The sequence below is a fragment of the Pyxicephalus adspersus genome, chromosome 3 (genome assembly GCF_032062135.1).
Source record: "Pyxicephalus adspersus chromosome 3, UCB_Pads_2.0, whole genome shotgun sequence".
Taxonomy (NCBI): Eukaryota; Metazoa; Chordata; class Amphibia; order Anura; family Pyxicephalidae; genus Pyxicephalus; species Pyxicephalus adspersus.
This window is the reverse complement of record NC_092860.1, coordinates 111,967,292-111,991,326: the sequence shown is the minus strand read 5'-3', so window position 1 is coordinate 111,991,326 and position 24,035 is coordinate 111,967,292. Positions and strand designations below refer to the sequence as shown.

The window sequence follows — 24,035 nt, the reverse complement described above, 5'->3', positions numbered from 1 at the left end:
AGCCTGGGATCCGTGTGGGGGACATGGTCCGCGGCTCTGGCCAGTGTGCCCCTCCAGGGGGGTCATTCACCTGCTCGGGGATGCACCCCCGGCCAGAGCTGCAGACCACCGGTTAGCAACTGCTTCTCTAAAACACAGTTTTAACAAAAGTTATTTTAGCATGGATTTTGTTTGTGCAGGTCTTTCTAGAGAAACTTCCAGATGATTTTGCTGCTGTCGTGGAAGAACACAACCAAAAAGTTGCATTAATCTTTGGTCAGTGCATCCTGACAGCTTCTAATTTGGCAGATTTAGAGGAGAAGTACCAACTTCCACTCTCAAACATTGGTAGGTGGTATAATCATGGATCATTAAGAAATGCATTTAGTATTTTAACATTTCAGGTAGGAACAAGAATTCCCTACATAATTCATAGAATCATTGGAAGACATTGGAATGCTGCTGAAACCACTGAAACCTCCTCCACTATAGCACAGTGCAAGAAGAAAAGGCAAACTTTGCAAATTGTCCATTCTAAAACTTTACATCCTTTTATGGTTTTCATGATTAAGGCTCCCATTTAAGCATTTAAACTCCCATCTTTGAAATTCCTAGTAATTACAAAAGGCCAATCTACACTGTTTGTGGGTGGCACGTTTTTGAGAGTTAAAAGGAACATTTTTAATTTGTTTTAACCACTTGTTATAGCATATGAAGACCTAATACAACCAATAAGCACTTCCATTGAAATCAATGGCACTTACACATGTTTATAAGTGTTTATAAATGCTTCAATTAAAAACAAACAGTAGCATTTACAGGCATTTTAATGGTTTATAAGCACTTCCATTAACCCCATAACTTTCATATTTGACTTTAAAATCCTGCTTTAAAATCCTTAAAAGGCTTACAAATGTCCATAAATGTATTTACTGTAAGGCTGTTTATGAGCTTTTAAAAAAACATTCAGTGTAGCCTCAGTTCAGCTAATACTATATATATGAAAAGATGACCTGATGAGGCAGCCCAAAGATTTAAAATCATCAAGTTTTTGTTTCTTTGTATATGTACTGATGTACTTTATAATTCAAAACAAACTTTTGTGCAATTATAGTAGAGAACACCCAGTAGCCTATTTAGGACATGAAGTATAGAAACTTTTTGGGGTGTCATGCATTCTTTATATTAGATATTTTTTTTTAAATGTTTTTTTACAGGGGTTTGGCCTTTTACATTTCTCTGCCAAAACACACTACTGTCTTGAATTTTGAATAAGTAACTCTGCCTTTGTCCACCATGGTGATAATTCTGAAATACTCAGCTACCAATACATGTTTTTATATATATATCGGCTTAGATGCCTAGACCAGATTTACCAGCTTCAGTATTACACAGTATTTATATACCGGTAGCACCAACATATTACGTAGCGCTTTACAAAGTCCATAGTCTTGAGTCAAGAGAGACAGCCATGCAACTAGGAAAACACACAACTGTCCTTATGTGCTGAAGATTTATGTCTGTTTATTTACATGCTGCAGTATTGTAAAACATGGATCATTTTTAGACTTTTCAGGCAAGGAGTGTGACAATTCGGGGCTGGTGGATCATCTGACATCAAGTTCAGAAGGCAGAAGTGGAATATCACCATTTGCCTGTCTTTCAGGAAACACCGATCATGACTTGATGACCATGAAAAACGCAAACAATGTAAGTAGAAAAACTTGAGGATGCGTTGTCCATTCAAGGCATAGTATTAGGTTTTATGTTATTACCCTAGTCTTTAACCTCAATGAGAATGTGAACATATACAGTCTTATTAGAATATATAGTTGATAACACTAAGATCCAATGATGACAAATGCCAACACCAAAATTTCTGGGCTACCAAGCTACTGGAATATTTAAATCTGCAGTGAGCCAAAAGCCCTGAGATATAGGTTCCTTTTGCATTTAGGACAAATAAAGTGTTGTAAAGATATTTTTAAGTGGCCTTTCAGTCAGTATTTTGTTAGATGTTAACCATCAACAGGACAAATGTATTAGAAGATACCTTTTATTGACAAACTAAACATATTGTAGTGAACAGAAACCTATGATGCCAAATGCAGGCATCATAAACCTCAATCTTCCCAGAAAAAGGGAAGAAAGGGCCCTGATAAGGCTATTGGTAATTATATTGCTGCAGAATTGCAGCCATTTATTTGGGATCCAGGCTGCAGTGTCCTGGAAGGAATGAGTGGGCTAGGCACTGCTCCCCTTTTCCAGGGCAGAGACCGAGAATGGCTGTGGAGGACCTGCCTTTTGAGTCTGGTAGGAAGTTGCAGCATTATTGCCAGGTGTGGGTCAGGTGAGGGCTGTGTGGAGCCTGTGAGCTGGGAGAAGGTCTCCCAAAATTGAGGTCTGGTAGACCAGAGCCAGGAAGCTAAATGTTTTGTTTTTTTTCTCATGTGTTAATGAGATTGATTCCCTCAGGACCCCACAGGTGTCTTTATATCAGAGGCCAGGTTACCTCAGTTAAGTAACTGTTCCTCCTAAACTAACAGTGCTACATTTATTTCTAACTGCAAAATTGGAAGTTGATATATTTTAAGACATAGCTTTAAAGAAAATTACAGATTTAAATGTCAACTTTCTTTCATCAGATGATGTTGGCAACCATTCAAATTTCTCAGAAATATTTCCCATTTTTTTACTTGGAGAAAACTGATGCCTACGGAAGAGCACTGCACCTAAACTCCTATGCCCTTGACTTTTTCAAACATGGTTCTATAAAGGCAATCGTTTCTGATAATGGGTATATATATGTGTGTATGTTTTTTTAGGTATTTCTAGATTCATTAAAAAAGAGAAACTGTGGAAGCTACTGACTCACCATGCTTTAAGTGTTTATTTATCACATTTATTCTCGTGAAAAAAATTATTTCAATGTACACATATAATATTAGCATAGGTTTGAAATGATTGATTTAATGTCACAAGAAACATATAGTATACCTTATTTCAATTCTAAAGCTTTACATATTAGGTCAAAATCAAAAAAATTATCTGGTCCTTAGCAGGTTCTAAAATGATTTATCTGTAACCTTGGGTGTCTCCAATCAGCTGTGACTGCAAGTTCCCACGCTCCCTGGGCTGTATTTCTCAATGATAAGTACAGCCCAGGGACTGTGGATTCACGAAATCAGTTCGCCTTAATTTCACGGACCCATCGGAAGGCATTCTCGCTCATCCCTAGTGGCCCTTAGTGTTTTGTTTTTACAATTCCCCAGAGCGTAGCATGGACTAAACTTTGTGTGATTTTTTTTTAATTTGTATATTCTCTTTACTGTAAAATGATGGACTACAGATTGTTGAAAACTGTCTTCTGTTTCAAGATTGATTGACACCAACAATTGCTTTGCTAGATTTTGAATGCTGTTGTCTTTCCTTCTTGGCATTGTGTTAACACACACCTAAATGCTCATGACCAACAAACTGCCCCAAACTTCTACTTTTCCAGACTTTATACTTGCTGATGATCCATTAATAAAGTGCATTTGATTAGCATTAGCAGCACCTGGCTGCTACTTACTCTGGAAGTGGTGAGAGTGTTTTATACTTTTCACACATTGCTTCTTCATTTATACCTAATCTTTGTTAAATAAACACACAGTGCCCCAATACATTAACTTTTAAGCCTTGAAATAGAAAGGGGTTCTTTTATTGCCTGACTGTACATAAATTCGTGGACCAAGGGTTATGGTATTTGAAAAAAGTCAAGTTCTTCTGAGTAATTAGGCTAATACGTGGCATCTTAACTCTTAATTTATTTGTTGATAGTCATGTTTAGTTATTAAGTAAATGTTTCATAGATTGCTATTATGATTATTCTTATTTTTTCTAGGTTTAATGAAGGAGATGCCTATTACAAATTAAAGGATTTTTATCTTTCTATTTCAGCTATCAGGTAATGCATTATGGCAGTTTAATTTGCATTGTAGATATACAGTAACTCATTTACTAAAGTTACATGTTCAATAAACCAGTGGTTACTTTTTAGTTTAAAATAATTCCACCTAACTTCTGGGCTTTGCTTCAGAGAAAAATGTTTATATCAGTTTTTAATTGATGCATCTTGACAGTAAGTTTCCGAGCAACATATAACAGAAAAAGTTACGCATTCATTATATATTTGAAAGATGGCACACCAGCTGCTTGTTATGCATTCTGCAAACAAAGGCACAAACTTTTATATTTAGTCAATGGATCTAAATCAGAAAGAATAGAGTGAAAACTCTCTTTAACCTAAGCATACCGTTCTTGAAGTTGTGACACATAACTGCAGTACAGCTGTACAAGGTCGGTGATAGGGACCAAATACATACATAGTGTTGATAAAAGTAACATACATAGTGTTGATAAAAGTAACTTTCAGTTACAGAATGTTTATTGAGAATAAACAAACAAAAAACACACACACACACACACACGCATCACAAAATAGCACTCATTTATTGTAAAACATTTGAGATATATACTGTATTAATAACCTTATTCTTGCAGTGTCTCCTTGAAGGAAATGTGTGAAGATGAATATGATCCGGTTTCATTGGCCTTTGAACAGCTCCAAAAAAAGTTCCAGCAGAAACTTATTCTTGTGAAGTAACTTTAAACGGTTAACAGTATGCTTTGCATATAGGAAATTCATTTTGGTGGTTGTAGTACAAATTATTTGGTCTGCAACATTTGAAAGGAAAGTCTGTTAAAAACGTCAAAGTTACTAGACTTTACCAGCTAATTTTAAGAAGTTTGAATATCTGTGCCAACTCATAAAGCCCATGGCCTATATATAAGGGTGGGGTGAATCATTTCACATACAAGAATTCCCAAATGTGCAAAAAATAAAAATAATTAGATTAGAAATGTAATTTAAATGTAACAGGATCTGGCAACCAACTTTTGTTCTGTGCATGGAAACATTCCAAGTTATTTGCTTTTAAATAAAAATTCCAATACTGCCAATAGGAATGGAAGTTCACATATTGAGAACAATTTTTGTAATTTTGCTTGCCAAGCTATTACTACTTTTAATTACCCAATTTATGTGGCAGACTAAATGAATGTGATGATTTTAAATATTTGTAAAACCTGTAGAAAAGTGATATTTCATTAGATTAATGGTAGAGTTTAATTCTGAATATAGCTGATCAATGCTACTTACCTGTAGAGAAATAAACATGTTAAAAAACATTTTTACATATTCAGTGTGTCACCAAAACATCATATGCACGATTTGTGTCCACAGAATAAAGAAAATGCTTCAAATGACATCGTTTTTATTTCATGAGCAAAACAATTTGGAAGATTTTGGGAAGAATTGGTTTTATCACCTATTCTCATAAAGTTTGTTGGCTGTCTTTTTCATTGTTTTATTTCTTTAAAACAATCCAAACACTTAATGCACTTAACACATATGAGCTTGCACTAAACATACTTGGTAATCCTAAATTAATATGGGTGAGAATGAATGTCTTATCTTTGTGGCTGCCTTTAACACACAGCAAATGTCAGAATGCTCAGTAGCCAATAATTCACCCCAAATTTCTAGAGGATTGACTACATAAACCAATGACCATAAACAGATGTGTCATAAGGATCCAAAATTCTTCAGCAGCCATGCAGATGTAATTTTCACCTGATCAAAGCTAGAGAGAAAAAACACAACAACTTTTTGTTGTTGTACTTTATTTCAGAATAAAATACATTTTCAGTTTATGTATTACAGTCCCTGGGGTCATAACTTATCTTGCAAAGAAAATTACAAATACATACAAATATGAAACAAAACAAAAAATCTGCCTTTTCCAGGAGAACTAACTGGGGACATTTTTATGCAAGTAAAAAAACTAAAAAAAAAAAAAAAAAAAAAAAAAAAAAAAAAAAAAAAAAAAAGTTTAGGGTTTTCATTCGGGTTGTGTGCCACCACACGAGGTACCTGAGGGTAACACATGTAAAACCCGTGTTGGTATGTTGTGGTACAATTCAAAATAGTGCACCAATGTACCTTTCAAACAAATAGTAAACAAAAAAATTGCATTCACTTATGTTTGTGCTCTGCCACGGGGCAATCAGCCTATTCAAATGCAGCCTTAACATCTGCAAAAGACGCAAACTGGACCTCATCCATACAATTTTTCTCCACAATATATACTTTTATCCATTAATAAGAATGAGCTTTCTAGTGATTGCAATATTGATAATGTGCCTATGGCATGGTATTGCAATTGAAAACACATTTGTGAAACTGATTGCTAAGGAATTCTGTTTTTAACCCCCGATAATTATACTGTAAGAAACGTTAAAGTTGAGGTCTGACAATTTTTTCACCCCCCCCCCCCATCATCCCTTGACACATTAATAAACAGAATGGCAATACTTAATTCATGGACCTTGTTTTCACAGCACCAATTTAAAACTGGTCATAATTTTCATTGCTTAGTTTAGCCAGACCCTTTTTAAGTATATTGGTTATGCAACGTGCCACCGGTTCCACAATATTAAAATGTAGATCCACAGGAGCCATTCAAACGTTGTGTTTTAGTGAATTGCGTTACAGATTGTTTCATTGTAATTTTGAATGGCATGCATAATAAGTTTTATTGCAATGCTTCGGGTTTAAGGCATATTGATACTGCGCACTGCAATGCATTTGTATCTAAGCAGCATTGTAGTGGTATTAAACCCTAGGACTATTAGCTGTATCAAAAACGTTCTGCGTCTTGCTATCTTATTGACTTTACCTGAAGTGTGACATCTGGACTTTATCTTACCTTCTGTAAGCAGCTGCCATTTTTGTGCGAGTTTCCTCTAAAAATACAATCTTGAATTAAAACAATTAATGACACAAGCGATTGAGGTGTGCAGTAGACAAATGTTTCTTTAGTCCCCGCCACCCCTTTTTTTTTTCCAAAGAATGCACCATAATTAACCCACAAACACTCTAATAAATGATTAAACAGTATAGACAAGACAATTTGTTTAATGTCATATGGTTTCAGTTTACACCAATGCACTGCATTGCAAAAAAAAAAAAAAAAATTAAATAAACAATTTTATAAAAAATATTGAATATGCTGTGTGTTGTAATATGTTGCAACAAATTACAGAGGTTATTAGATACTAGGATTCAAAAAGAAGTTCCATACCAATATGATTAGATATATTTCAGGCAGGTAAGCATTTTTATTCTTCTACTAGGAGATGTAGTGTCAAATGCTTGAGTTGATTAACTCCACTGCCTTTTACAGGGAATATGGAAATAGTGGCTTTATTACTTTGCAGCTTCTACATAGTAGAATCACAAGTTGGGGGAAAATTGGTAACAAAGATGAATTTAATTGCGGAACAATAAAGTTAGATCACCAACATAGTGCGCAGACAAACTATATGGAAGGTAAACCACTTCATGGTATACAGTATATCAGTTTATCAAGTATTTAGCCATTTGACTGTCCAGCTTTAAAGGCCATCCTGCCAATGTAGAAAAAAAAATTGTCTGCTGTTGCCATCTTTCCTCTGGAAATTCTAGTTGCCTGGCTACTGCTGTTACTGACCTGCAATAAGAAGAGATAAACACTCATTTTTATTTGCTTCACACTTATATGTAAATAAATAAAAGTAGGTTTTAGTATTACCTTAAAATCAACAAACTACCAGTGCCGCATGCGGCTCTTGAGCCTCCTCTTGCTGTGGCTCCCTTCCCTATTTACCAAGGTTGGTGTTAACACTTCCGCCACCATGGTAAAAAGGGAAGGCCCCCTGCATGCATATGGAGGAGAGCGATTTCCCTTCAGGGGGCGTTCCTAGTTGGGTTGGAGCCATTAGGGTGGGGCTCAGGGAGTCTGGCCTAGTGTGCTCCTGCCCATCCCATAAATGGCCTAGTAGCCGAAAAATTTTGCCGTCCTCTGCCCCAGGTGATTCATTAAAAGGAAAGAAGAGGAGAGGGTTTTTTTGTGTGGCCGGAAACAATACTTCTTTATATAGAAAGAATTGGACACATACTTATATTGTGCAGTTACCTAATAATACACATTATAAATATGAATTGCATATACAAGTGATAATACGAATTATAGCGGTTGAGGAGTTTAAAAAAAAAAACAAAAAACTATTTACCCTTTTTTTTTTAGTATTAAGTAGTATTCGTTCAAATATACGAATTGTGAATGAAAAATCAAACTAGACACTTCTAAATGACTAAAGTGATGATTCTATATCTCAAGAGGAAGGTCTCCAATCCTGATGCATTTCATCTTTTAGGCTTCCTCATGGGTATTACATAGCCCATAAGGTAATGTCCTAGTTGGAAAAAGCCAGGAAAGAACGTATTAATCTAAAGGGAGATCAATCCAAGTACAATGAAGCAGCAAACTTATAGTTGGTGATAAAAGGGGTAGGCGTCAAATGGCACACTAAATGAGAAACCGCAAGGATGTTTCCTTGTAAAGTTGTAGAATGGCGAGCTAGAATTTATTCCTATTGAAAAAGGCAGAGCGGCTGGCTGCCAGAAAAAAATATATAATTATGTGAACAGTTCTTTCTATATAAAGAAGTATTGTTTATGGCCACACAAAGACCCCTTTTTGATCTTTTTTGCTTTACACTTGTCCCATGTCTGACTGCAGATTTATACAACCAGGCTGCAGTATTATCAAGAGGTCAGCAGTGGCAGCCCATGAATTCTTGGTTATTTTTAGATTTTCCTAAAACTAGTATTACTGTACAAATATTTTGCATCAATGCATGCTAGGCCTTATAATAGGAAACTGCTTGCCTAATAAATTTTGAGTCTATTTGGTAACACAACTAAAGGTGTGTGTAAGGGGGCGAAGTACTATTTTTAAAAAAGGATTTTTGTTTTTAAAGTTACAGGGATATTATTACAATGCTAGCATTTTATTGTGCCTTAGTACTCACCTGTACTGTTAGATGGGCTGGCTTGTTCCGTCTCATCTGCATCCGAGCTGGCATCATAAAATTCTTCACAGCTGCTAGACTGTGCAGCATTGTCCTCAGAACCTGCAATAAAGGAATACAAACATTTTACACTTGTTCACTATAGGATAACTAGAAATAATTCAAAGTAGTAGTTTCTTCAGTATGACACATAGGAACACTTACAGGACTTGCCTTCATTTCCTTGTGCTTTACATTCCGGCTGGCTAAGTGGATTACTTGACAGATCTGTTTTGGTTTCTTTAGAATCCGTTTTAATATTAAAACTAAAAGTAAATGACTTGTTAATTGATTCATTGGCTGCTGTGGTCTGAAAAGATACTCCCGTCTTTGGCTTTTTCCATGACTTTGGACTTTTGCTGTGCTTTGATAGATCTGCAGCGTTATACTTTCCAAAACAAAAGTTTGCAACAACCTTAGTATTGGTTTCTTTGACGACATCTGTCTCATTCTGAACCTCATCATCAAGGGACACACCACCGACTGCTCCTTCCAAGGCACAGATTACAGGTTCTTTGGCTCTTACTGTCACAATGCTTGGGAACATGAACGCATCTTTGTTTTGAGCATCATTTTGAGGTTCCTCAACACTCACCATTTTTGTTTTACTCCTGGTAATGGTTTCTTGTTTATTTGTATTGTCTTCAGTCCCTTCCTGACTCTTATCAAGGGACGCACCACTAGCTACTTCTTTTAAGGAACAGTTTACAGGTTCTTTGGCTCTAACTGACACACAGGTTGGGAACACGAATACAGCTTTGTTTTGAGCATCCATTTTAAGTACCGGAACTCTTGCTATTTTTGTTTTACTCCTGGTAAGGGTTTCTTGTTTATTTGTAGTGACTTCAGTCTTATCAAGGGACACTCCACTAGCTACTTCTTTTAAGGAACAGTTTACAGGTTCTTTGGCTCTAACTGATGCACAGGTTGGGAATTTAAAAGCAGCCTCATCCTGACATTCCTTTGGAGGATCCTCTGCAAATTCCATTTCTGATTCAGCATTGCCAACGGTTCCCTGCTCGATTTTAATGGTGGAACAGGCCGCAGGAAAATCTGATTTTCGAATCTTAGCATTCAAGCCACTTGCTTCATCTGTTCCTAAAATGGGAATGTCTTCATTATTAGGTAATGTATTGTCTTGATTTTCAGGCAACGAAACACTACTGTCCTGTATGACCACATCTTCATAATCTTTCATTCGAAGCTCCTGCCACAAAACAAAGTAGAACATCATAACCAGCTTATGTATAAACAAGATTTTTTTTATGTATCTGTGATTGAGAAAGATCTATCGCTCAAATCCATAAACGCATATTGCACAGATAACATATTTATAGTATAATGAGAGACTACAAGTTTTTTCTATCATTATCAAGAAAAAAAAATTGATTGTTCTATAAAACAATAGACATTTATGTTTCACTGTCAAATGTTTCACTAATCAGCAATATATGAGAAACAAAGCCTAACAGGCCAGTAAATAGACAGCAAATTTAACTGATAGGGCAATTTTTCCCCCCAGCAAATGTACATCAATAATCCAATAATAATCAAAAAAAATGTAACTAGGCAGGGCTTTGCTGAAAAAAGGGACAGGTTACTTCTGCAATAAAACACACCTGAAATATTAAAGGAGCCTAATCTATCTGACCAGGTAACCTAACTATAGAATACCCCCCATGTTATGTATATGGAGAGGCTGTTCTTTAGTACAAAGAAGTAAACAGCTATCTTGGTTGACAGCACTTTAAAAGAAACAATACAGTAATTGAGCACAGCCACCCCAGGACAGGAAGTGTGTTACTGGCAGGATCAATAAATGAAAATAAAAGGAATAAGGCCTGAAAAAACAAAGCCGTAACATTTAAAGACCAATAACTATCAACATATTCAATTTTTGTTCTTGAATTTACATAAATTTTAATCTTAACCAATCAAAAAAAAAAAAAAAAAAAAAAAAAAAGCAATGGAGCCTTGCATCAAATTCAAATTGAACCCGTTATACAGTTTCTTTTGAATGGTTGATATTGTGTATGCTTCTTTTCACTGCACATTCTACATGCGAATGAAGGATAACCATGAAACATCCAAGGGCTGTTTTTTTTTTAGGCAAGATAATAGTTATTAATAATATTTTTAGTGATATATATATTTTTAGCATACAACACACATCATAAAGTAATATAACATAAGGTTGGGTGGTCCATTCCCCTAACCCACCTAGCAGTATTCCCGAGTTTGACTCGAGGTGGATTTACCATGCAAAAAGCGGTAATCCCCAGTTACAGTCAGCGTTGCTTAAAACATGAAAAAAAAAAACCCACTCACCCTGTTCCGTTGTCGTCCCCCAGTCCCTGCAGGTCCTCAGGACACGTCTTCTTTTTCGATCTTTCCCGCAGTGTGCATAGACGATCTCCGGGGTTTCCGGGGGAGGAGCAGTGGCTAATTCAAATAATTTTGTACTGGATTCAATACAAAATAGCTGTATTGAGTCTAATACAAATTTATGAAATTGGACATGCTTCGGTGAGTTATGCCTAAGAATTATAGGCCTACAATATAAACTGAATTTCCATGCAAAAAAGTAATGTTTTTTGCTTGGAAATACAGACAGAAATAAAATGCTAGCGGGGTTAATTCCATATTGCAAAGGGGAGGTCACTAATGGGACCAAATAAACTTGACAAAACAAAATGCTCTCTGAGTAAATAAACATAAAACAATGTAGATAAGCAATGTGGTGTGTCACATTTTGCCTGACTAGGTTCCTCAGGGGTCTTGGTAGATTCAAACTGTACAAGGTAATTGTTTTTCCATTTAAGTAATAGGAGAAATTGGTAACGTTGGTCTTTACGATAGCACCAACATCAGGCTCTCTCGTACAGATGTCATTCCCATCATATTCAGCATCTGCTCTGAGGTTAGCTTCTAACTGACCTACGGTATCAATTTCTCTCTGAAATTCTTTTTTCAGGCAATCAATTTAACCACTTCAAGGCTGTCTTATATTTGAACAGTGTTACAAACTTCTCTTATTGTTTTTCCACTCAAGTAATTACCTTGTACAGTTTGAATCTACCAAGTCTACAGAGAAAGCCTAGTCAGGTGAAACGCATTGGGACACCACACTGCTTACGTGGCTACATTGTATTACGTTTATATACTCAAAGAGCATTTTGATTTGTCTAGTTTATTTGGTCCCATTAGTAACCTCCCCTTTCCAATATAGAATTAAGGGAACGGACCACCTAACTTTACGTTATCTTACTGTAGGATGTGTGTTGTAAGCTAGGAATATAACTCACTAAATATATTAAAACTAACTATTATCCTGCCTAAAAAAATTCCGTACTTTTCTCTTGTTACACTAAACATAGTTCTAGTCAAAATTTTGGAGTTTCTAAAAGTGGGCAAGAATAAAAATTTGTCAGTTTTATACTTCTGTGTGTGTGTGTGTGTAACACCATCAAGGAGGTTTTCCTTAGTCTGTAGTGTTCTCATTGGAAAAGAAAGAACAACTAGTCTGTTCATGTGTGGAAAATACAAAATGTGTAAAGGAGTACTACTCAAATCAACATGGATAGACTTGCACATCACTATTTGGTGTGTGTGTGTGTATATATATATATATATATCTAATTGTAGGTGGGTGGCAGCCCCTGTATTGTGTAAATATACTTTTTTTTTTTTTTTTTTTACAAGCTTTAGTAGATTTAGCCCCCTTTTTTCCTTTTCTGGTCCAGGCAAACCTTTGTATCAGTACTGCCTGGACCAGAGAAGAAGTTGGGAAAAATTACAAATGCTTGTCCTAAAAGTTAAACTGTTAGTGTTACAGTTAGGGTGACTGTCAGTGATACTTTTATTTGCACCAACGCTAAACACCAAAAATAATATCTGACAAGGAGTTCCAATTCTTTTGTTAATATATTGCTACCTTGACTGTTAAGAACACTGCTAATACTGTTCAACATTGTCAATGTTTAACCAAATATGAATTATAAAAAAGTGCAGCATTACCTCAAAGCTCAAGTGTTTATACTCTGGCATCTCTGTTATAGATAACAAACGAGTGGCCATTTTTTGTATCTGACCGTGAAGATAACAGAGCTCTTGACTTTGGACAGGCTGTAAAATATGACAATCAACTGTGTGCCAGATATACACACATAACTAAACAAATATCTACACATCAAATAAACAATTACTACAGTACCAGATACTTACAGAGTATTTCTTAGTGGGAGTTTGTTCTTGTTTGCATATTTTAGCCACAGTTTGAAATGAAATTCCTTTAAATTTAGTCTGAGAAACTGTAGGGAAAAAAGTGTAAGCAACACAAAAATCTATTAAAACAAGGGTGCAAAAAAATACTGAACCCTGTAATATAACTGTACATTAGCGCATATATATATATATATATATATATATATATATATATTAATGATTACTTTTTATTGGATTAAATACAGTCATTTTGTATTGAATCCAATACAAAATAATTTGAAATTCCAACCATGCTGTCTCGCTCGCACCGACGTCACCAGGAACCTCAGCGCACTCGCCAGGGGACAGACTGGAGGAAGGGGACACGCCCTAAGGATAGGAACCAATTAGAAGGGCCATGGAGGATGCCGGTGGGACCAGGTAAGTTATAATTTTTTATGTTTTTAGCTACCCGGGAGGTTAAGCTATAAACACACACAACCTTTACATATGAATGGACATTTCCACAGGTTACAGGTGGACTCACATGCAGGTAGTTCAAGACATTCTTTTGTATGAGAAACACATTACAAAAATTGTGTCAGGGCCAAGTTTTACAAGAAGATGGGAATATATAGGACAGGTTTTGGCAAGTGACCCTTCAGGGTTGCAAATTAATCTGGTTACATGAAAGCAGTTGAGGAGCTACATTACTTTGCAGTACAAGGTAAAAGTTTAAAGATGCCTTTTAATATGGCTCTACAAAGAACCTAATCTACATGCCATCTTTACTCACCCAAAGCTTCCATGTGATGTCCCAGCCCAGGCTAGCTAGCAATGCCATGAACACTTTCAATTAAATGTCCAGTGGTGGGCTCCTCTCAAGATTTCAAGGAGTTTGAAACAGTGATGACAGCACAAGAGGAGTCAGGGAATGGTCAGCAGTGGCAAATCTGTATTGCTTTATTAGGGTTTCCCGGCACCCAACATTATTCTGATGAGGGACATGGATGGGGGATTTAGGCAAGTATATATTCACAATGCAAACAGGTTACTGGCATGTGGGGGGTGGTTTACTAGTTGTCTGCTGATTAGATTTTTACTCTTAAACAAAGCTATACCTAGAAATCAGCAACCCCAAAAGCAAAGACTGTTATGGGAATCACTTCCAATTATGTCAAAGCACATTAAAGCATTTAGGCTTAGGCAAATTATAAAAATTACAGACCTGGAAATAAATCCTCCCTACAATTACCGTATAAAAACAAAAAAAACAAAAACAGATACACATTAGGACTAAATACAAAACCAAAATACACAAAAACACAAATAGATATATTGGAGGATTTACTGACCATTAGAGGTGCATGCTGTAAATTTCACGGCAGAAATGGCATCCAGTACTGCCTTGAGATCCACATGAACAGGATCTACGCTTACTACATCTTGATCATGAGAAGCAGTGAGTTCCATCAGGTCAAGAGTAGAGGTCATTCTGTGAAGAGAGAAAAAAAAAAAAAAAAAAAAAAAAAAAACTAACTGTAATACAGGCAGCATCTGCACCTGACAAATCTTCATAACTCTGCAGGGTAGATGGATAGTTAAAATCTGTCAAAAATTATAATTATGTTCCTAATGGGCAGAATCATGTCACATGTGTGGTCATCAGGAGAGCTTCAAGGGGTAAATTTGATAGCAATATGACTTGGATATAAGGATAACCTATACCTCCTGAAAAGCAGAATAGAAGCATCTTTCTCTGTTAGGACAGATGAAGCACCCATCAAAGACTTGCTGAACAGAAACAATGATTGGTCTTCCATGACTGAATGCTTGGGGATCCTTATCACATCTGTCAGTTTGACCATTTGGTCAATAATGTTTTTTGCTCTGGACTTTAACTCTTACCTTTTTTGTAAATCTAATTTTTTTTCCAGTGGCCGTGCATTACGACACTTCAAAAAGAGAACATCCTACAGCAAAAGAAACTGAACAGATGCAACATTTTCCCCACTATAACCTACTCAAACTGGGAGAAAAAAAAAAATAAAAACAGACTGGAGTATCCAAGTAAACTTTCACAGAAAACTATACAATTGTCACTTCTGAACTCCACAAATGAAGAAAATTAAAGTTCTAAACTATAGATAGGAATAGTGTTTTGGTGTCAGCTTGGAATACATGAAGCCTTTGCATTGATGTAACCATCTGGCAACTGTATTTTCAGGAGAAATCAGCAATGGCAACCTGCATGGTCTCCTAAAAGGTTTCCTTTTAAAATTATGTACGTATTCACAGACAATTTGGTACAAGAAATCATTTTCAAGCACTTCAGATCATACTACCCCTAGGCAGCTTTATGTCTGCATGTGGAGGCCAAACATGCAGCTGATACTCCCCTATCATCATGTTGGCAAGTAAGGTCTGGCCTCAAAATCACCTGATATCCCAACATGCCCAGGAATGGTCATGTATTGGTTACTAGAAAAGATCAGCTCTTGAAAACTGCCAAGAAGGCAACAATCAGTTTGCGACTTTTATCCAAAAGGATCATTGGTGTCATTTAAACCGTAAATATCTGTAATCTGGTGACAGTCTTCCCGCTGATCAGCATGATAATATACTGTATGCTGTGGCTAAAGTGATTATAGCATGGCTTCCCTGAGACCTGGAAGTTACCTCAAGGGTTACCCAATGTTAAAAAGTTAAAAAACACTGGGCTTCCTACTAATTTAGCTATAGGACAGACAACGAGAAACAAAGTTACAATATTGATAACTGTCCTAATCCTCAGGCCACACTATTAAAATATTATGGACAAACATAGAAGGCTAACTTGAATCTGGAAAGTAATGCAACCAATATACTAAGGGAGGGAACAATTTTGCAATTTAGCCAAGGTGCATTTCACAATTTATTTTTGAGGCTACTAAACACAAGACAGAGCACCCCTACATTGAGTATGGGGTACTTTTAATGCAATGCAATCTGGAAGGAATATTCCAGTGGATAGCAAATATTACTGCAGATTGTAAAAAGTAAAATAAATTTATTGCATCACCTATAGCCTGCATTCATGACATTTTTTTTTTATTCTGTATTTTCCTTGTTAAATCAGCCCATGCTACGCCAGACCACTTCACATGCATGTAGCTTACACAGAAAAACATGAGCAGCCACGAGAATACACTTTACTATCTATATAAACAAAAAAAAAAAAAAAAAAAAAAAAACCACACACACACAACTTAAAAACGGCATTAACAAGTATACAAACCTTTTATTCAGACTGCAAGCCACCTGAAATACAAAATTTAGGATGTATTAACACCAAAACATTTAGTATATCTCCTAAATACATAATTCATATTGTATCCCCTTTAAAAACACACTACAAAGAAACTTGCTTTGCTGTGCCAGAAATATATTATTGTGCTCCCAGCTTTCTCTATAAAAAGATAACATACCGTGTTTCCCCGATGATAAGGCAGGGCCATCAAATAAGACAGCCCCCCCTTTTTAGGGAAAAATGAAAAATAAGCCACCCACCGATTACTTACCAGAATCGCGTGGTGCGGTGGGTGACTCCGTGTGTGGTTCCTCCGTGCGTCCTCTTCATGAAGAGGAAGTGACAGGACTGAAGTGACTCCGCCCACGCAAACACACGTGACTCCGCCCACGCAAACACAGGCAGCTTCCCTCATCCCTCCCTAACGGAGACTGCAGGAGTTTGTTCAGGAGTTCAGACAGGTTTTTTTTTGCTGTGAGCAATACCACTCTATATACGGTAAGCTTTAGAATGGGACATTAAATGGTACAGTATATTATTGATTACAGTAGAAGGGGACAATGAATGGATCAGATTGATCTGAAGGGGACAGGAATGGCACATGATTGATCTGAAGGGGACAATGATTGGCACAGATTGATCAGAAGTGGACATGAATGGCACATGAACAATAACTGTGTACTGTAGTCTTCTTCATGGGTAAATAAGGCATCCCCCTGAAAATAAGCCCTAGAGCATATTTTGGCCTTCAAAAAAAAATAAGACAGTGTCTTATCATCGGGGAAACAGGGTAGCTATTACCTAAGCATGTGGTAACAAATAACATATCTAATCAACTGGTATTTCATTGGAAAAAAAATAGGATTAATTCATTATAATAGTTTACACACATGCTAAACAAGTATTGCATAATAAAGCAGAACTAAACTCACAATATTCACCTGTCCCTGCTCCTCTGCAGGGTAACCCTTCTTAATTTTTTCTATATTCCTGAAGACTATCTTCAGCCATCTTGATTGGTCAGGCTGGGGTGGCATAACTCATGCCTGCCAACTCAATTTATTTCCAATATGCCCAAGGTATGCATGCACAGCTCAGCTTTCTGACAGACACACAGAGCGATCAGGCAGGCAAGGAGGAATTTATTGCAGAATGGACATCACTTGTGCCTATCTGCAATAATGATCTGGCTGATGACGTTTTTATAAAAGTAGAATTTTAGTTCCGCTTTAGGGGCAACGGATTCAGCACTACGCAAAGAGTAACACACATGCTGGAGGTACAGTAGTGAACACCCACAATTTTGCATAGGGCTAGTCAGGGGAGGACAGCATATAAAGTGACACTACAGTATTTTTGTTAGATGGGCAAAGAAGTTTTCAGTAAAAAAAAAAAAAAAGTGACAAATAGAAGACAAAAATATGCATTTAGAGTTCTCTTTATTTATCCTGACTCCAAATCCTGGGTCATTTTTCCAATACATGACCTTTATCTATGGTTGGTAGATAATTAGGAGAATTTCCAAAGGGCTTTGATAGATTAGAGCAGCATTTTAAACCATGAAATCCTTGGGTTCCTTCAGTGGTTGCTGGCTAGGGATTTCTCGTTAGTGCCTCTCAGGAAAGCAATGTCCTTGCTTTCCCACTGACCACCACACTAATGTACAGCGAGTTGTGAATATAATATTTATAGAAGGGGTTCCTAGAATAACCTGAATGTTATTATAAGGCTTGCCCCCTATGTCAAAAAGGTCAACAAACATTTTACACGTAATAAAAAATTAGCACACAAATTTCCAACATTCACAATGATTGGATAAAAATAAGTCTGTGGCCTGCAGCTGTCATTGGCAGGGCAGCCATAGAAGTAGTGATGTGTCCACTACAGTTCTTAGTAGACATGTGTTCTCATGTTGTGGTACTATGCCTGACAACGTTAACATGAACACTGAATGTCTGGAAAACAAATAAAGGTAAGCTTCATAGTCCTTAATAAACATTTTTGTTCAAATAAGCAATCCAACAGTGTAATGTCAGGGTAAGCGTCTGCACTTTCAATTTTACAAAGGAACTGTAGGGGTTATACAAAAAAGCTTTGGAACATTACCTGAAGAAAGCACTTTGGATCATATTCATCCACAAGGTTTTCACAATCCTTCAGAAGACTTTCAACTGTGATTCTGTGATGAGCCGTTGCTTTCTTGCGTACTTCATATCGTTTCATAGTGGTGTTTTGTTGCTGTTTAATGAGCTCCAAACACTGTAGTTTCTTCAACTCCAAAGTCTTAAACACTTGATTAAATGCCAAAATAGCCGTTTCTGCATTCTTTCTTATCTGATCCTAGACATGAACAAGAAAACACTTGCAACCATGAACAACTTTCTGGAACAGCAATAGGAAAGCAATTCCTTAAGCAGGTATATTGATAAATCATAATGATTTTTCAAGTGTCCTACATGCTTCAATGTGTGTCCCTGGTGCAAAGCGGGTTTTTTTTTTTTTTTTAATACTACTACATTTTTTGCTATTACAAGGGGGCTGAAATAGAAGTGATGTTTTTTGAGAGAGTGACAGGTTCACTTTATGAGGAATTGGGTATCCAGCAAACTGTCGTACATTAACTTATTTCTGATCTTTCTGCACATTGACCTTCCAACAGTGTTTATTAGACGGTACATCAAGACCCCACCTCTGTTTTTGCCTGGGAAATTCAGAATGCTCTGGGTATCCCTGAAGAAAAGCACTGGAGGAAAGTACTGTGAGGTTGTAATGAATACTATAAGGTAGATCTTGAAGGTTTATGAAATAACCAAAAGGCATCTATGGGCTTGACTGCAACCCAAAGCAATTCACAGACATGAAAAAACCATGTAGACTATGAATCCTGGACACCATTATTCCAACAAACATTAACCCAACAATTATAATACTCAGGTTCAGGTTAAACGAAAAAATGTTTAATAGTTTAGAGCAGTATTTAAAATTACACTAGCACTTGTGCTTCCTGGAAGGGATGAAGGTGGGTGGCAGTTGCAAACAAAAATACGGATTGACTTCCCAACTGTGAAGACAAGAATGTTGTACTGTTTAGTTGTATGGCTGCATGGTAATCTGGAAAAAAAGAATGCATCTTCTCTAATCAAATGCAACAAGTGGCATTTTTTTTATCTTAACCTGATTTGTTAAAGCATATGTGGCCTTACTCTTCCAAAATGCTTTTGATACCTTTACCAGGATTAAATCAGTGGCCGCTCTGTTTTTTCTTTATAAATGCAGACATTGTTGCCCATCACAAAAGTTATTTAGAGGCACAGCACTTTTGCCTTTGTCCTGCACCTTATTTTTCCTATTAGCAGGAAGTTTCACAGAGCTGATCAACTGACTCAGCCCACTGCCTCACTCTCAAACAACATGCCTCACCTGACTCCCCGGGCCTCCTCATTTACTTTGTGTTCATCACATGACCCACATACTCATCCCTCGTTCCTAAATACAATGCTATCACCTCCTCCCTCACATGGGTCACATGGATTGACTGGATGATGCTATAAGCATTGTGTTGGGTACAAGCTCCATCACTGAACTATCCCAGCATGCATTACTCATGCATTTCTTTTCTGCAACATTGGCAATCACAAGTCAGGAGATGGAAAACAATATTTTAACCTACATTGGTTTTATGAATCAGTTGCATAATTGCCAGAAAGACAAGTAAGCAGAGTTAGGTCTACTTTAGGTTCCAGCACTAACAGAATACAATACAATACCACATATGCATCAAGCTTACCTTTTGTCAGTGTCATTTCCACTGAAAGGCAAAGAAGGCAAAAATAAAGTATACAAATTGGCATATGTTTCAACTTACAAAAAGTGGAAATTAGTGAATTTTAAAAAATCTACATTTATAGCCTTAACTTCAGTCTTTGACTGGTTGTTATGGGTTAATGGACACAACCACTCGTGTTACAAAATACACCCACCAGTACCAGGTACAAAAGTTATAATAATGTACGAAGTATTAAAACAGGAGTGACATTTATAGACTAACCACATCATATTATTTGACCAAAAAAAGCAACATTTAGTGGCACCAACAACCCCAAACTACTGTATACGGAATACACACATAAGGACTTTAATATGACCTAAATCCAAATAGTTTTTTGTTTTCTTTGGGGGGGATAAGGATGATCAGAAAAGGTTTCTCAATTTTCAATTGTTTATCCCACTATTGGGATAAATACTAATTTGTACCTATGTACTTTCTCAAAAAGCAAACAAACTTAACACAATGTACAGTATGAAAGTATGCACCCTTTTATTTACAAGGTCAAACCTTATGACTATTGTGAGGTGAACCATTTAGTTCTTTCAGTTTCCATATCATTCGTACATATTGTGCATTTTAACAGTATTGAATTTTCTTAATGTAAAAACTATGCATTATTTTATTGCATATACATTGCATGCATTTTTGTTTTACCTCTTGACAGTGAAACTACACCCCCCAACACCAGGCAACATTAAAACAGTGTAACATATAAAAAACACATTATGCAAAGGCATTCATGCAAACATCTGTGTACACATCACTTTTTTTGTTTTTAAAACACAGCCTGAGACTTCTGAAGTTTTCCACAGGTCCAAAAAGCTGGAGGTACAGACTATTTTATCACCAGCATTGCAATAGTAGGCTTAGCCCCAGGAAATGTAAAGCTTTCTTGTCATTAAGCGTGTGTGTGTGTGTGCGTGTGTGTGTTCGTTCTATCATAAGGGAAGGAAATGACTGAATAAAAGTTGGGAAACAAGTCACACTGCCTGCTAAAGATTGATGTAAACTTAAATTTACAGGATCACATCCACTTTAGGGCTGGCCATGGCCGAAGTGTGGGAGGTGCAGAGTTCTACTCCATTCAAAGTGTAAAGCAGTCACCCCTGCGTGGCCTTTTAATGACCCACCATAGAAGAACCCTAAACAATCACTGACATATGGGGACTGCTTTTAGATTTTATACCTAGGCAATCAATCCTTTGTCTCAGGTGACAATTATCTAGCAAGTATATACCTTGATACAAAAAAAAAAAAAAAAATGGTAGGTCGGTTGTGGGTAAATATCTGCTACAAGGAAAGCACAGACAATAGTAAGGACTAACTTGATCCCTAACGTTTACATTTTGGGTCACAACTGCCTAAAATTAATTATTCTTTAAAGCACAATGAGCAATTCTTTTCTCTTCCAGCCGATTTACACTACAGAGGCTTCTGAAGCCATAGGCTATGCTCCATTACAAAGGGTATTGAGAGAAGAAAACACAATTAGCTTATAGATACAATGTACTTATCACACTAAAAGCCTTACCTTTATATCCTTGGCATCATCTGATGTGCTGCTTGTGAATTTTTCATGCATTTCCCTCAGTTTTTTTAAACGGTTAAAAAACCTCAACTACAGAGAAAAAACAAACAGCATGAAGAACAGTAAATAAGGTATCTAATAGTTAAATTGGACTCATCATGATACAATAATATGCAATGTCATGAATTGTGCAGGGACATGGTGGCTGATGAGAGCCATGGAGGATAAAAGAAAATGTGAGCTGGCGAAAGGTCATTACATGAACTCTTTTTCTATGCCCCTCTAACACAGCAGGGGGTATGGCAGACCTCTGCAGGAAGGTTAGTAGTGCTGCCTATATGATAAGGAGCAACATTTATTCTTTGACGTGACATCAACACTTTCTGCCTACCCATCCCACATATCTTGTGATCACAGGCCTAAAGCGGAGCAGCTTGGATATCCTCCAAGAATAATCCATCGCTGCATGCAGCACACTTTAGGCTGCTAACCACTTCTGCCTGCCACTGTGAATGTAGAGGGGGCCAAAGATGGCAAAGCCGGGAAAAAATAAAGTATATAAAGCAACATAATACCCAAACGGTTGTCCATAGTATTGTGCTGCATCAATGGCCAGGTTTCTGTGCAGACAAGGCATGCACAGCTGGGATGGGTTGGACCATACCTATACACCTTAACGCAGCATGTACTATATATTGCCATGCGCAGTCTATTATCAAACAGGATTTATATAGCACCAACATATTACGCTGCGCTGTACATTAAATAGGTGTTGCAAATGACAGGCAGTGACACAGGAGGAGAGGGCCCTGCCTTGAAGAGCTTGACTATGACAGCCCCAGATTATTAGATTGCCGAATGCAAAGTATGGCAGAGGAAGTAGAGGTGATATTCATGTGCAACTTAAATATATATTACTTGCAGGTTTCTTGTACACTTTAAGGGAAAGGTGCCCTTTGTTTTGAAACATATGGAGTGTATTAGGCCAAATATACACATTAGGTTAGGGACAAGGATAGGCTATGTTCCAGTCAGGTGTGCAGGGTTAGAGATGTCCTTAACACTGGGCACTCTGCATTCCAGGATCACATGATCTGGCATTATAGCACGTGACATGGAGAGGGCACTAGTGGTTGTCATGACCATCATGTGTGGGGTTACAGGTGTGTATTAGCATTGGGTACTCTGGATCACATGGTACGTGACATGGGGAGGCACTAATGGTTGCCATGACCCTTTTCCTCCTGGCTCACCTTTTCCTCCTGGTACACCATGTCCAGCAGGTTGACGTTGTGGAAGATCCCCTGATGGTTGCAGGATACGCATTTTCCACAGCAGGCCACCGCACAGTTCTTACAGAACAGCTCCAGCTTGTGTTCCGGATGATCCGGGCAGTGACCCACTGCCCCTCTCTCACTAATGTCGGCTTCCTGCCCGCACATCGCCCCCTGCTCCCTGACGCCGCCGGACAGAGACATCAGCCGCACCAGCTCGGCCAGGGTAGTGTTGACGGGCAGAGTGGAGAGGCCACCAGGGATGGAGCTGACCTTACGGCACAGGGGGCACGTGACCTGCCCGGGGACGGAGATGTTGCCGGTGTGGATGCTGAAGTGCACGGTCCGGGGTTGCGGTTCGCCGCATTCTAATACACAGCTCTTACAGAAGTTATGGGAGCAGAGCGGCAGAGTCACGGGATCCCGGAACACACTTAGGCATACCGCACAAGTCAGGCTGGCTTCCATCTCTAACTCCCGGCTACAGTCTCGCTATGTGTGCGCAGAAACTTCTCAACACAGCTTGTAATATGTAAACCGCTCATCCGGAGCAACACCGAGGAACATACGCAGTAATACCATACGCGTTCACACACTGCACCAGACTGCGCATGCGCTGGCTATTTAATTGCGCGATCCACGACGTCATCAGAGCTTCCATGCCTGGCTTGTTGTCATTCTCAGTCATTGCACATGCGCAAAGGGTACAAGCAGCGAAATACGATAGGCAGCATCAAATGATGTTTGCTATGCAGAGAGCTTCAAGGAAAGAGATTTATACTACATTGTCATATTCATGAAAATAAAAAAATGGAATGGGAAATTAAGAACATTTAGAAGAAATGTTCACTCTAGCTATAAGGTTGTGGTATGGTTACTGCTTCCTCATATCAGAGAACAGCCTCCCTAGGGAGGAGGTTACATGCCCATCTCCTT

The 24,035-nt window shown here is 37.6% G+C and overlaps 2 protein-coding genes across 6 annotated transcripts in view; one reads left to right on the top strand and one right to left on the bottom strand.

Moving 5' to 3' along the window:
- LOC140326961 (probable ATP-dependent RNA helicase DDX60) overlaps window positions 1-5,289 on the top strand; it is a 50,071-nt gene extending 44,782 nt beyond the window's left edge. For 2 of the 3 annotated variants that reach the window (XM_072406018.1, XM_072406019.1), the window contains 5 exons: window positions 180-327; window positions 1,547-1,689; window positions 2,625-2,776; window positions 3,866-3,928; window positions 4,525-5,289. In XM_072406018.1, coding sequence (XP_072262119.1) covers window positions 180-327; window positions 1,547-1,689; window positions 2,625-2,776; window positions 3,866-3,928; window positions 4,525-4,627 — 609 coding nt within the window. In that variant the 3' untranslated portion in view covers window positions 4,628-5,289. Of the gene's footprint in view, window positions 1-179; window positions 328-1,546; window positions 1,690-2,624; window positions 2,777-3,865; window positions 3,929-4,524 lie in introns of those variants that run through there. The other variant, XR_011919951.1, reaches the window with a different exon arrangement.
- A 1,695-nt stretch (window positions 5,290-6,984) lies between these two features.
- On the bottom strand, window positions 6,985-23,741 carry LOC140326963 (uncharacterized). Of its 3 annotated transcripts, none has more exons than XM_072406023.1 (10): window positions 23,079-23,741; window positions 21,829-21,915; window positions 18,575-18,808; window positions 16,457-16,479; window positions 14,535-14,674; window positions 13,201-13,286; window positions 12,994-13,101; window positions 9,151-10,183; window positions 8,938-9,039; window positions 6,985-7,574 (listed from the first exon to the last, which is right to left on the bottom strand). In XM_072406023.1, exons 1-10 carry the CDS (start codon window positions 23,565-23,567, stop codon window positions 7,567-7,569), a joined length of 2,310 nt encoding a protein of 769 aa, XP_072262124.1. In that variant the 5' UTR covers window positions 23,568-23,741; the 3' UTR covers window positions 6,985-7,566. The 3 variants fall into 3 exon arrangements, with proteins under 3 accessions (XP_072262124.1, XP_072262123.1, XP_072262125.1); XM_072406022.1 differs by having other exon boundaries at window positions 9,142-10,183; window positions 23,079-23,739; XM_072406024.1 differs by lacking the exon at window positions 12,994-13,101 and having other exon boundaries at window positions 9,142-10,183; window positions 23,079-23,740.
- Window positions 23,742-24,035: the final 294 nt, after the last annotated feature.